Source organism: Cupressus sempervirens, chromosome 11, assembly GCF_028749045.1.
Source record: "Cupressus sempervirens isolate cs-2001-9-10 chromosome 11, ASM2874904v1, whole genome shotgun sequence".
In the NCBI taxonomy this organism is placed as follows: Eukaryota; Viridiplantae; Streptophyta; class Pinopsida; order Cupressales; family Cupressaceae; genus Cupressus; species Cupressus sempervirens.
Window position 1 is genome coordinate 568344538 of NC_143128.1, and position 15099 is coordinate 568359636.

Below are 15099 nucleotides of genomic sequence, written 5' to 3' on the forward strand. Positions count from 1 at the left end.
TTAAGAAATTCCTCCCTTGTTGCTTCCACCAAATCCAACCACTGTCGAGTCTCTTCCAACAATTCCTTGGTGCTTCAATGTCCGTCGACAATCTGCTGAAACCTCCGTCTGCGCTTGGCTTGTTGTGGCAAAATTAAATTTCATTGTGTGGTGCGTATTTCATCTTTTTCCTTTAGCTTATTCTTATTTTTGTTCAGGTGATTCAGCATTAGTCTTCATTCCTTTGCCTTCGTTCCAGGTCCATTGGGCAACAGCGCCAAATGTTTACCGTATGGGGTAGATAGTTTAATGCATATAGACATTAGACAAGAACATGTAACAAAGCAGTACTCTTTTTATTATTCGCATATATGCCGAAGAGATTACATAGTGCTCCCAATGATGATTACAACAATGATCCAAAATCCATTCCGGGTGATGTACATATACCATTCCTAAGGGGTGACTCAACCGTCACGCGTCCTTTCGGATGCTAATCTACCCATCGGCTATTTTATAACTTTACTGACAACATGCTAATCTACCTGTCGGCTATTTTATAACTTTACCGACAACAATATTAATTGCTTTTGCCTCCAAAAATGGCCTTTTCCACCATAACATAAACATAATATTTTGACACACAAGGCCATTGTTTCTTGTGCCCATGATTTAAAACTTTTCGTCTTGGTTCCAATAAGCTATGATACTGACATGACCAACATACAACATCCACATTAAAAATAACAACCTCAACATATTTAGATGAATAATAATAATAATTCACCTGTCTTGCGAAAACAACCGAAGAAGTATTTGAATCGAAATCTAACAACACTGTAGTGATCTTGATGAAGAAAGATGACGAATGAACCTGACAGGGTGACTTATTATAAACAGAGACTCCTTCCAAGATTCTTGGAGCCTAAACCAGAAGCCTGAAATAAAAATTGAGAGCATCACTCAACTCTTCTAAGTCAATTGAGGTCATTGAAACCAACAAATTAACTTATTATAAATAGTAAATCCCACAAACAGAGCCAAAACACACCATAGGCTATTGGAAAGTGTATAACTCCACAACTGAGACCCTCAAATCTCACTGTCAGCTCATGAGGGTTGTGATGGTTAATTGACCAAGCCAATCACAGGAGGCTTTTAAAAATGGGGACCTTACGATTAAAAATAATCTAATAGGTACAAGATCATAAAAAGGAGTAGAAAACTTCTTTGTTTGAGGAAAAACCAAGCAAAACTCTCAGGTTGAGCTTCTTCATGTTGTAGGAAAAACATAGATAAATTACATCTATTGATGAATATGGCGAGGACATGGGAAGGCGAAAAAAAGGAACGTCAATGGTATAGACAAATTGCGATATCAAAATAGAAACCCTAGGTCACAAACAAACAACAATAAAACCAGTTTGTGACTTTACAATTCTGCTGTAGAAGACATCCATGACTTTGCACTTAGAAACTTATACAAGTGATGTGAAGAAGCTTGGACATTGTCTGAAAAGACTTACACGTGTTCAAACTAGATACGTGGATAACAAGAATCCTAGGTTATAATATGCCAACTGAAAATACCCATACACAAGTTCGAGAATGGTTACGAATTACTGGGTGGATAAAAGCTGCAAGAAAATTGTCACATGAGAAAAGAATGGTTATTGTGACTACAAAAACTCTTCTTCAATGGCACGAAAACGACAATATAAATGCTTGTTAAATTCTTGTTGTGATGGAGAGAACCCTTGAACTATGAACCACGAACACAACCATACACTTGTACACAAAGACAATCCTTAAAAAGCTCCAACAATTTCACACTGTCTTTTTTCATAAAAAAAGATAAAAAATTTTGCGGAAAAAAATCGAAGGAGGATGTTTGATTTTTATTAATTTTTTTTTTTCAAATCTTAAAGAACCCCATTACCCTATTTGATACCGTGTTATTGTAAATGGATGTATCAAACAAAGGAGACAAAGGATCCTTAAATGGATTTACAAAGACGATGTTTCTAACCAAAACAATCGTGAATTGAAGACAATAAACTTCTTAAATTAACTCTGATGACCATTAAAGAAACATTACAATGTTTTTGTAGTGATGTGAAGAGTTTTGGACTAATGGGTGGATGAGCACATAAGTTTGGACAAGAGTGTGGATGAGCATACGAGTTTCAAACTCAAGGATGCATGAGAAGGCTATTTCCGAATTAGTAGATGCATTTTCACATTTGATCCTTGAACTTTTATTATTATAATTTTTAATTCCCTTTTTAATTAAGGTTTTTCATTTTTAACTTTCGAATAACATAGCTTAAACAAATATTCTCATTTTTTAATTTTGGAATTGCCTTGAATTTGTCATTTTTCTTTGCCTTTCAAAACTTTGGATTTTAAATTTCACTTGATTTGTGGTGGAAAATCAATCTACTTATAGATTCTTTGGTGGAAATTCAACCTTGTCATGTATTCTTGGATGGTAATGTGAGCTTGTCATGGATTCTTGGCCAAAAGTTACCCTTGTCATGGTTTCATTAGAGGAAATGTGATTTATTGTAATGTCCCCATCTTAGACTTGATTTACTCTAAATTTCCCAAGCAGGGTTTAGATTGCACTTGGAAATGACAATTTATGTAGTCTTTGTAGTGTTTCCTACTAGGAGGTTGTCAATTCCGAAGAATTAACATACACATTATGCACTCAAATCAGATTAAACTAAGAAACGAATAAGGATTCATAATACGTTTGGCATATAACATACTTAAGCCCTAATTCCTTACTTCTCTATCAAACCTAAGGAGGATGAGTATATACTTGTTGTAGAGCACTTCACACCAATGTACAAGTAGGCTCCCTCAAGGCTTTTGGACCCCGTCCACATCCTATATTGGGATTCACCTACCTTGTGAGGATTTACTCCGCCTTGCCCTGCACAACAACCTATTCTCTTAAGGAGCTGTAACGAGTGATTAAGGAATAGCTAGAGTATATTAATATCTCTTGTTTTAAAGAATATATATGTTTGTGTGTGTGATTGTAACAATGTGTAATATTTTACTTACTAACAAACAAGAGACCAATCATAGTTAGTCAAATTATTATGCACTAGTCAATATAGAAGTCTGTTGCTTGCCTTATAGCAGTTTGATCTTTATGGATTAAAAGAAGAGATAAGTTTCTAATTCTATTCTATATTGATCCTTTTTTCGTCTTTATATCTTTTGTGAGGAAGGTTCACACTTCTTCACTTTGTCTGCCCTTTTCAATAGCCACAACCTTTCACAATTGCCACCGTTTGAAAGGGTCACAACCCTCCATTAGTGCTGCCCCTTTGGATGTTAATCACCCGAGTATGACCTTCTATGCTGACCACTATATGGACATCCAAGATGAGGTTATTGTGTGCCTCTATTACCTCGCTGCTGGATTCATGCCCCCGCATCTCTTTGGGATCTTTTAGGGTGGGCTCCCATTGGTAGTGTATTCAAATTGATCACCAGCTTGATTGTGTGGATTGGATTCGCCACCTTTTCCTCGTGGGGGATGTTGAGTCTGAGACTCATTTTGTGTTCCGTTTTCCTATCTACTATGATAGCAAAGGAAGGTTCTATTGGTTGTTCAGAGAGTAAAGGTCTCTCTCTTCATTCTTCAAGTACACTGATCGACAGTGGTTTGCCCTCTATTCGCAGGAGGCCTTGCGGCTTTGTGATCATACTATGCAACTTTTGTTCTTGACGACACAAACTTGAGAGTGGCTCATCACCTCCATCTTCACTCTTGGGTTGTCGACTCGTGGGTTAAAGTGACCTCTCGGTCTTTCGTCTGATCATACCAGATCTGCGAGACCTCGCAATGGTTATACTTAGCAGTGTCGCCCTCCCTCAAGTGGCTCCTTTGCACGGTTTGGGGCATGACACCACGACGGATGGTATCCTTTGATTATGGATTACTTTTCGCTTGTGAGAAGTATTTAGTTGTTGTCCTCTTTGTTTCTGTTCTTTGCTTTCCATTTGATTCTTTCCGCAGACACCATTTGGTGCTCTTGTTATTGGCTGTGGCCTTGTTGTTTGTTTTAAGTCCCTTAGACCCTTGGTGGTCTCTTGTTGGACATTAATAAATTTATCTTATGTTATCTTCTTCTATTAATCCTTCCTTAATTCCTATGCTCCCCTTATACAAATCAGAATTGTTGCATATCTCAAAATAGACTTACTATGATTACTTTCCTTATTGCAATCCTTTCTTCCATTCCTTCAACAAATGACTTTCCTTCCTATTTAAAACTTTTATAGGAGAGTCAACCTTTTAAGAGTTACAATTTACAACCCTTCCTCTTTTATGCTATTTGAAAGAGTCACAAAGTTTCCATCTTCCCTTCAAATGAAATTCTATTCTCCCTTTTATATCTCATGTTTGAATGATACACATCTTTTCATTTCATTCCTTTTGACTATCATTGAACATATATTAATTTTAATTTAATTCTTTTATATTTTAATTAACATTTTAATAATATTCTTTCTATATTTTAATATTTATTTATTATTAAACAAGGTTGCACAGGGATGAGGGAACTTGGGTACTGGTACAACCATTTTTCAAAGTAGGGGATGGGGGTACTTGGTTATGTCATATTTTTTTCAATATAATTTAATATTTATTGAAAATCTGAAAATATGAGTCATGACTGGTTTTTCAAAACAAGAACAATAATGATTTTTGCAGATTTTATGTATTGTTTTCAGTTTCAGATTTTTAATATGTTTGTAAACAGTAGTAACAATGTATGCTAGATGTTTAGATGCTTAATATAGAAGGCAGACTTTAAACATCAACAAGAAGATCATAAATCACATAAGTTATAACAATGACAGATTGCAAATGATAAACTTCTGACTTGAACAGTTATATAGTTTACTGTTAATCAGTATTGTATCAAAGTTTCAAATGTTTTGAATTAAGCTTAGTCAAGAAATCTTAATCAAGGTCCTTAGCCATGAGGCTGTCCACTATGTACCGGATACTTTGGGTACGTGTACCTGGTACTTGGGTAGGTCCAAGGGTGTGGGTGCGGGCACCCATGCAACCTAGTTATTAAATCCTATTTCAAAAAGGGGACATGACATTGAGTCATGGATTATGTAAGGTGGTTTGGACTTTTGGATCAAAATTCAATGGCAACAAGGATTTGTGAGTGAAAATTAATCTAAACAAGGATTTTCATGAAATTTCAACTTTGTCCAAGGATCTTGCACATTTTTCCTTATTTTCCCTTCACACTTGAAGTTTCTGCTCTCATCATCCTTCATTTGTTTCCCAAATATTGTATCTTCATCTTTTCAAGATTGCAATTTCATAAATTTCACATTTAACATTGTGTTTGACAATATTTTGATAACATTTTTCAACTATCATACTTTGTGAAATCTTTTACATTTTTAACCTCAGTTCTTAATCTTGATGTTCGCTCATGGATCTTGGACTCAGGTTGGTGACTTGATCATACCCCTAAAGACAAAGCTTAGACCTAGAAGCTAAAACTACTGCCAAAATGAATAGAACTAAGAAAAATGATAAAACAACCAAGCAAAAAGAGGGGTCCCTATTCGTAATTGGGCAATGTTTGAAAAGGTCAGAACAATGACCATGGCTTTACTGATAACCATGTTGAAGGGCTGCTGGCTTTGAAGTTTCTATGCAATCACAATTGTTTGTTATTTATATTTAATGCTTTTTTTTTATAATGAGTACAAATTAGTGACACTTTCTATCACTCTTTCATTTCATTTTTGATTGTTCCGAGATTGAGATTGTATCAACTTATACCTACTTAGGGATCATGTTCTCTAGCCCCTGCTTTAATCTTAGGCCCACTATTCAGCCGCATTTCTATAAAAGGTTTGGTTTCCTTGCTATTCTTGAGAGACAGTGCTTCAAGCATCACTTCTAGGACATCTTGTCCAAGATGTCACTTCTTGACACTCTTGTGCACCCCATAATTCTCTATGGATTTGTGGTTTGGGGGCCTTCTCTTTTGGAGGCTGACTATTCCTCTATTGAGTGGGTTGAGATCCTTCTCCTTCAACGATTTATCAGATGTAGACGGTCCACTCCTCACAATATTGTTCTTGCTGAGTTCGAATCTGAGACCATGAGACCATTTTTGATCTGGTTTGGTTCCTCTATTGTCTTCATGGCTTTGCTGCTTCCCGAGAGGATTGTCAGAGATATCCCTACCTTGCCTATTGTTCTTCGGAGTTTCTTGTTGCTATTTCTTCCACCCAGTCCTGTGGTTAGTCTGTTGGGGTCGCCTCCCTCCTATGTTCTATTGGGATCTTGATTGATCGTCTTCCCTAGTTCCAGTACTCTTTGGATGGCCTTCCACATCTTCTCCCCCCCCAGGCAGGATTTGAACAGATGTGTTAGAGATGATATCTATGGACAATACATTCATACTACTTGGGTCTACCCCCACAAGGGACTTAGAGTGATGATGGCGTTCTATTCTGATCACTTCTTAGAGATTTGGGATGACACCATTGTTTGCCCCTTCTTCACCTCCCAACACTGGCAACACTCTCTCAAGAGCCCCCTTGGATCATTTAGAGTTGGTTCCCATCATCTCCAAGTTGAGTTTGGCCACTTTTTGGATAGAGACGACATGATTTGTCATTTGTACACTCCAAGGGAGGTTGAGTCCATGGAGCACTTTATCTTCCGCTGTCCTATTTATTATTGAGATTAGAGGCAGGTTCTACTATCGCTTTAGAGAGTATTGCTTCATCTCATCCTTCAGATACACGGACTAGTGTTGTGTGGCCCTTTACCTCCAAGAGGCTACTTGCTTGAGGAACCACACCTTCAGCACCCATAATGCCCCTTATCTAATCGGTTCATTTTCCTCCTTTGGGGTTGTTCGCGGTACCAAAAGACACTTGGATCTGCCTTCCCAGCCTAGATCCATGAGACCCAAGAGATCCTTTTCATAGAGATCCAGATCCAATTTTACCACCTCGAGTGGTTCAAAACACCTCCAGAGACAGAGTCAACAACACCATCGACATCACTCCACTATGACTTCTTTGGGGGCTATCCCTCAAGTCGAGGGTTTTCCTCTGTATCTTCAGCCCCTTAGTTTGCTTGGCGTGGTGGGGTTGTCTTCTTGCCCCTCCAAACCCCCCCGGCTTGTCGGGGTCTCTGGTCATCTTTCCTTTTCCACTTCTCTCGTTATTTATGGTCACTGTTTGGTGCTCCTTCTATTAGTTCTTTTTTGCTGTTTCCTCAGTCCAATTGACCCGTTTTGTGGTCACCTGTTGGATATAAATAAATTTATCTTATCTAATCTATCTCTCCCTAGTCTTTATAATACTTCTTATAACATCCATTCAGCTTTTTCTCTTCATTACAGCCATGTAGGAAAGTAAAGTGACAATTGTCTAGAAGTAGAGCTTAACTGCAATGGTTAAACAGCTTTGAATGGAATTAGTTAATAACAACCACAAATGACAAGGGAGTAATTTTTTCATGCTTCAAAATAGTGTTCATAAAAATGAGTCTAAGGTTATTGTTTGTTGATATCTTCTAAAAAAACATAAAGTTAACTTAATTGAGGCTAGTTGGTGGAAATGTAACTATACACCCTTGTACTGTCTAAGCTGCTTACATATGACTCATAATAAATGTTAGGATGGAAATATATTGTTTTTGATTTGCACATTTCATGGATGGGTTCGTGGTATAGATATTCATTTTGCTCGAATTATCTGCAATTCTGAATGCATTATTATACTCCAGACTAGACTAGGGAATTCATCACAATTGTTTTTAAATCAACCACATCTGTGTGGATTAGTAATGTACCCTAAATTCCTTGCACTGTGTTGTGATGAGATGCACATTTATCATGTCTTATGGTTAACATGTTAGCTTCTTTTGAGTTTCCTTCTATAGTGGATGTGAGAGATCTGTATTATGATGGGCATTGAAAAGAGAATCAGAAGACTGACCAACCAAATGATAGCTACTTCAACTTATAAAATTGCAGGTTTTAAATGCTGCTGAATACTTTGGTCACTTTTGGAGTCATGATACATCAGTTACAGAGCTCTGTAGTTCACTGGTTTGTTTTATGATCACTCTGATAGAATATTCTTGGTATTCTGTTATTTGCAGCCTCTTCTTTCTATTTTCTTTAATTGTTGCCTCTCTGCTCTACTTATTTTTTCTTTTGTTTTTTAAATGTGTAAAGATGGATAACAGATATTATGCTTATTTATTACCAGTTGCAAATATTGAGTAAAGTTGAATTAAAAGCTTACCACTATTGTACGTGCAAGTGTGAGTACACGGGGAGAAATCTTCCTTAAAATTTGAAATTGAGAATTTTGCTACATGTATGCAATAAATTGATGCTTTTATAACTATAGAGTGCATGATAATAACAGTATGCTTGATTACCATGTAGGCCAATAATTTTGTCAAGTAAATTGGCAATTTTACAGTCTACATTTTATTCGAATGCCTTGGTGAATGTACTGAATACTCATATAAAAGCTATGTAAGAGAATTTAGTTTCCTCAAAATATACTTCGGACTTGCACACAACCTCATCCAGGTAAGTCTGCATTATTACAATTAAATTTTACACGAGGATGACTTAACAAATGTCTATGGTTCCAAAAAAGGTCTGTTTAGACCACTGTAGCCCATGGATGTGTCCACAGAGTTTTTATGCAGTTTCATGGATAGAGAGATGCTGTGACATTACCACACATTACCCCATTGCAAATGGGGACCCCCAGTTTTCCACTTTTAGGGTTTTTTTTGGTGTTTTTGTTTGTCTTAAGTCTCTTACCAGTGTAAAGTTTAAGAGTTCAAATTCAGGAGTGCAATGAAAAAGTGGAAGGCAGAAAGCATGACCAAATGTGTACTTTGATGGCACGTCTGATGAACCCTCCTTATAGGTTATGTCATTGATATAAAAGTGATGACCCCTTATTTATATATTTTTGTCTTTTATTAAAAATGTAAATGACTATTAAACTTATATCAGACTGTGATATTACAAATTTCTAGGGTACTAATCTGAGTATATTGTTTGCAGGTGATAGCAATTCAGAATGTATATGCACCAAATAAGTATTCAGATTTGAGAGATAAGTCTTGATGGTTTTATTACTGATATGTTCTGAGTTCGATCTGCAGAGGTAGAACTATTTATGAATTTTCAATGATTCTTATCTCTTGAATTTGTTCATATAAATATACTCACCAATAGCCATAACAAGGGCGGACATGTCTATTCGATCTTAAGAGACACAATGGTAAATTGTGGTTATTTTCCAAAGGTCCTGATCCTAATTGGGTGTTAATGGTTTAACAAACAGACAAATATAAATACTGATCTGGTGTTGTTTGTTTGACAAACAAACATAGTCACCGATCTGTATAATGCAAGCATCATAATCTCAATCCAATGCATGATTGATTTTAGTAAAGTTATAATGCTTGTTTCAAGAGAGAATGATTAGATTTCAAATTTAGTATGATATGGACAGTAAGGTTAATTACAAGGACGATTTTTCTGATGGCAAGAGCAAATGTTTATGTTTGTGTGTATGTATGTATAATAGTTCACATGGTGAACTGATATACATACATGCACATGCATACAGTTACCAGGTCTATCCTTGAATTCTGACCAACGCTACCATATCTTAACACTCCATCTTAGCTAGGGAAGATAACTTAAGTGTGAACTAGTTTAGATATCACCTAACAAATAATATCAAGGAGTATACAGAACATCTAGTCACATGACATTTGTATATCCTTGTTAAGGTATGTGCATTGACATCACATCACATGATGTGTACCATAATATATCATGGCATATCCACGGATATCACGTCACATGATATTCACCATGATTATCTCTTAAAAAACATATTGATACACACTTGATATCAAGTGAGCATGATATCTATCAATAAGTACAAGAGATATTAACTATCAAGACATTTCCATGAATATCAAGTCAGCATGATATTCGTCATGATAGTGCATATTGTAAAGTCGCCTCCTTACAATGTTGAATACAAGTGTACATTGTCAAAAAGATCATCACCTTTCATTAATGTGCACAAGGGGGCCATAAAGTCATAGGCACACAAATGACAAAAGAGTTTAGACATTAAACATCTTTTTAAAAAAAAATATAAATATATTTTAGTACAAATAAAACAATTTTGAGACTTAGTCTCAATAAATTACATTTCAACCATACCAAGTTTCTTATTGAAGTGCTCCACTTTAACTCTAGAGAGTGGTTTGGTGAGAATGTTTGCTATTTGGTCACTTGTACTAATATACTCCAATTGGATTGCATTGCTTTCAACCATATCCCTCACATAGTGATAAAGGAATCTCTATATGCTTGGATCTATCATGGTGTTAGAATTAAACTACAGACAAAAATAACAATTACATGCAAATATAACCAATAACAGAAAATAATAGATCACACAGAAAAGAACACAATACACCAAGATTTAACGTGGTTCACCCAATCTTTGGGCTATGTCCACCAAACAAGAAGTCCGATATTATTACGATCTAGTGATTACAACTTGATTACAATCCGTAATCCCTTACAGCTCAATACCGCCGCAAGAAGCAATTTCGCATCACAACATAATGAAAAAATACCTAACACTAAGCCCTTTAATACAAGTATTTTATGTTGTTTTAGGGTTACAACATGTCGGCCATATGTCGGCTACAACGTCGGCCACGGCCCAATTTTTTTTTTTTTTTGAGGGCGATGCCCCGAACCCCAAAGAATTTATGAAATATGTACAATACTTTCCTGATCAGTCACCACAAATTAACAATCTCCCACTTGGGGACTGATCAGGCAGTAAGTCTGATATTATTACGATCTAGTGATTACAACCTGATTACAATCCATAATCCCTTATAGCTCAATACCGGCGCAAGAAGCAATTTTGCATCACAACATAATAAAAAAATACCTAACCCCAAGCCCTTTTATACAAGTATTTTATGTTGTTTTAGGGTTACAACATGTCGGCCATATGTCGGCCACGGCCCCAATTTTTTTTTTTTCCCAAAGAATTTATGAAGTATGTACAGTACTTTCCTGATCAGTCACCACAAACTAACAATCTCCCACTTGGGGACTGATCAGGCTCCATACTAAACAACAATCTCCCACTTGGAGACTGATCCTGTAGTAATACTATTACCACATGGAGCTCACCACCCTGGACTTTGTTGTTCTTTTATTCATGTTCAGTCTAGAAGACTAACCGAAGCTAAAGAGGAGTTCAGCTTCTCCCTTGTTACTACCTTTGTCAACATATCTGCTGAATTGTCATTTGTATGTATCTTCTCTAACTTTAATTGTCCATCCTCCAAAACTGACCGAATGAAATGGTACCGCAACTGTATGTGTTTGGTCTTTGAATGTAGAGCTGAATTCTTTGCAAGATGAATGACACCCTGATTGTTTGTGAACAAATAATTATCCTTTTGAGAATGTCCCAATTCTTCCAAGAAGAACTGAAGCCATATCATCTCTTTGGCTGCCTCTGTAGCAGCTACATACTCTGCCTCTATAGTGGATAAAGCATTAACCCTCTGTAACCTAGAAACTCAGCTCACAGCTGCCCCACCAACAGTAAAGACATAACCTGTAGTACTCCGCCTGGTATCAATATCCCCTGCCAAATCTGAGTCAACATAGCCTTGTAAATCAGTAGTAGAGCCCCCAAAGTGTAAACACTTATTAGATGTTCCTCTCAAATATCTGAGAATCCATTTGACGTCATTCCAATGCTCAATTCTTGGATGACTCATATACCTGCTAACGACTCCCATTGCATGTGCAATATCTGGCTGAGTACATACCATAGCATACATCAAGCTTCTTACAACTGAAGCATAGGGTACTTTGGACATCTTATCCTCCTCTTCTTGTGTCTTGGGACACATCTTCTTAGTCAACTTCAAATGACCAGGTAAAGGTGTGCTGACAGCTTTAGCATTCTCCATAGAGAAACGTTGCAACACTTTCTCCACATAATCAGCCTGAGACAACATCAATGTTTTGTTCTTCCTATCTCTACAAATCTTCATACCGAGGATTTTTTTTGCTGCCCCCAAATCCTTCATAGCAAATGCATGTGCTAATTGGCGTTTCAGCCCCTTAATATGATCCATGTTAGACCCAGCTACAAGCATACCATCAACATATAAACATAAAATAATGTAGCTATCATCATCCAACCTCTTAAAATAAGCACAATTATCTGAATGACACCTATTATATCCATGCTCATGCATAAAAATGTCAAATTTCAGATACCATTGCCGAGGTGCTTGCTTCAAGCCATATAAACTTTTCTTCAATTTGCACACTAAGTTCTCCTTACCTTTGACCGCAAATCCCTGTGGCTGAGCCATATATATCTCTTCATCCAAATCACCATGAAGGAAGGCTGTTTTAACATCAAGCTGCTCTAAATGCAAATCTTCAGTAGCCACAAGACTTAAAATAGTATGAATAGAAGTCATTTTAACAACAGGAGAAAATATCTCATCAAAATCAATTCCCTTTTTATGTGCAAATCCATTTACAACTAACCTAGCTTTAAATCTTTTCTTACCTCCATCCTCTTCTTTTAACCTGTAAACCCTCTTATTCTGTAAAGCCTTTTTACTTGCAGGCAACTTGCGTAAATCCCATGTCTTATTCTTCAGCAAAGAGTCCATTTCATCTTTCATTGCAGACTTCCACTAAATCTTAGTATCCACCTGCACAACTTCATCATAACATTCAGGTTCACCAGCATCAGTAAGTAAAATTGAATACAAAGAGGGAGAAAATCTTTGTGGAGGTCAAATTTGCATTGTTGACTGTCTAATATTCACTAGTGTGTGTGGTATTTGTTGTTGCGATTGTTGCCCATCATGAGGAATGGCTGGAACATCAGCTTTTGGAGTATCATCTAGCTCTACATAATCATCTTCTTTCTTCTTATGTTGCTGCAACAGATCTTTGTACAACACTTTCTCATTGAGTAGGACATCCTTGCTTCTTACAATTTTCTGATTTTCAAAATCCCAAAGCCTATAACCAAATTCATTAATGCCATATCCAATAAATACACATTTCTTTGACTTAGCTTCTAGCTTGGTTCTATTTTCAGAATCTATTTGAGCAAATGCTTCACAGTCAAAGGTTTTGAGAAAAGAATAACTCACCTTCTTACCAATCCATGCCTCCTCTGGAATACCATAGCCCAAAGGAGTAAGGGACCTCTATTAATCAAATATACAGTAGTATTGATAGCCTCCACCCACATGTGTAAGGGCAACCCAACATGCAACCTTATGCTCATTGTACGTTCCATTATAGTCCTGTTCATGCATTTAGCCACTCCATTTTCCTGTGGAGTCCTTGGAACAGTTTTCTGTCTATGAATACCATTAGTGGAGCAATAATCTTCAAATTCATGACTGCAATACTCACCACCATTATCAGATCTAAGACATTTTAATTTCTTACCAGTCTCATATTCAACCAAGCATTTCCATTTCTTAAAAATTTAAAATACATCAGATTTCTGTCTAAGGAAATAAATTCATACTTTTCTAGTTGCGTCATTAATAAATGTAACATAATAATGAGAGCCTCTAAGGGAAGATACCTAAGCCGGTCCCCATACATCGGTATGCACAAGCTCTAATTTCTCCTTTTTGTTTTCCTTCCCAGTCTTTACAAAACTCACTCTCTTTTGTTTTCCATACTTGCAACTTTCACAGAATTCCATATTAACACATTTTAGACCTGGTAAAACTTTCTTTGAATGAAGTACTTTCATACTTTTCTCACTCATGTGCCTAAGTCTGTTGTGCCACAACGCTGTATCAGAATCTACAACAGCTATTTGTTCTCCTTGCTCAATTGCAACAATTGTTCCGGAACATTGATTTTTCTTTGAAACAATCAAAGTAGAAGGAACAATATGACCTGTACAAAGATATAAGGTGCCTACTTTCACACCTTTTGCTACTACAAGAGAACCTTTTCAAACCTTTCAATTTTTTTCATTAAAAGTAACTACACAACCCTCATTACCGAGTTGCTTTGCTGAAATTAAATTCCTACTCAGCCTTGGAACATGTCTTACCTCATGTAGTAGCCAATGATTTCCATTCTGCAACTTAATCTTAATTTTGCCCTTTCCAACAATCTGATAGAGTTCATTATCCCCCTAATAAACAAGCCCAAAATCCCCTTGGACATAATCAATGAAGTAACCTCTATGAGGTGTAGCATGAAATGAAGCACCAGAATCTAAAACCCATGAATCATCAACACTTTCTAAAGACAGAAGCAAAGCATCCTCTTCAGATTTGTCACTTACCACATTTGCCTCCTTGTCTCCATCTGATTTATCTCCTTCATTTTTCTTTTGATTCCAACAATCTTTCTTTTTATGACCTGGTTTCCCATAGTACCAATATTGAGATCTCTTCCCCTTTGACTTTCCTATTGATTTCTCACGATTTTCAGAGTTACTTCCTCTCTCAGTCATTTTGCTCTTGCTTTGTGCATTCAAAACACTTCCTGATGTAAATCCACTTGAGGATTTCCTACGAGTTTCCTCACTTAAAACAACACCCATCACATCTTCACATTTTAGGGTACTAGATCCAGGAACAAAATTACTCACAGCCAATACCAAGCCATTCCAGCTTTCAGGCAAATAACACAAAATCAAGAGAGCCCTGATTTCTTCATCAAAATTGATACCCACAGAAGACAACTGACTAGTAATAGTATTAAACTCATTTAAATGATTTGCAACAGATCCACCTTTTGCCATTTTCATATTAAATAAATGCTTCATGAGAAATACCTTGTTTGAAGCAGAGGGCTTTTCATACAGTGTCACTAGGGTTTTCATCAACTCTTCTGTTGTCTTCGCTTTTGTAATATTAAATGCCATCGATGGTGCCAGGCATAATCAAATGCTTCCAAGTGCCTTTCTGTCCAAAAGATTCGATTCATCATTTGA

General features: G+C 36.6%; 1 protein-coding gene across 4 annotated transcripts in view; it reads left to right on the plus strand.

Annotated features, from left to right (window-relative positions):
• LOC149530900 (uncharacterized) overlaps positions 1 to 15099 on the plus strand; it is a 359431-nt gene that overhangs the window by 99120 nt on the left and 245212 nt on the right. For 3 of the 4 annotated variants that reach the window (XR_016359208.1, XM_089811737.1, XM_089811740.1), the window contains exon 7: positions 8037 to 8111. The exons of the other annotated variant lie outside the window; for it this stretch is intronic. Coding sequence is in view for 2 of the 3 variants with exons in the window: in XM_089811737.1 (XP_089667863.1) it covers positions 8037 to 8111 (75 nt within the window). In the remaining variant the exon portion in view is untranslated. The remainder of the gene's footprint in view (positions 1 to 8036; positions 8112 to 15099) is intronic. 4 annotated transcript variants of the gene reach the window in all.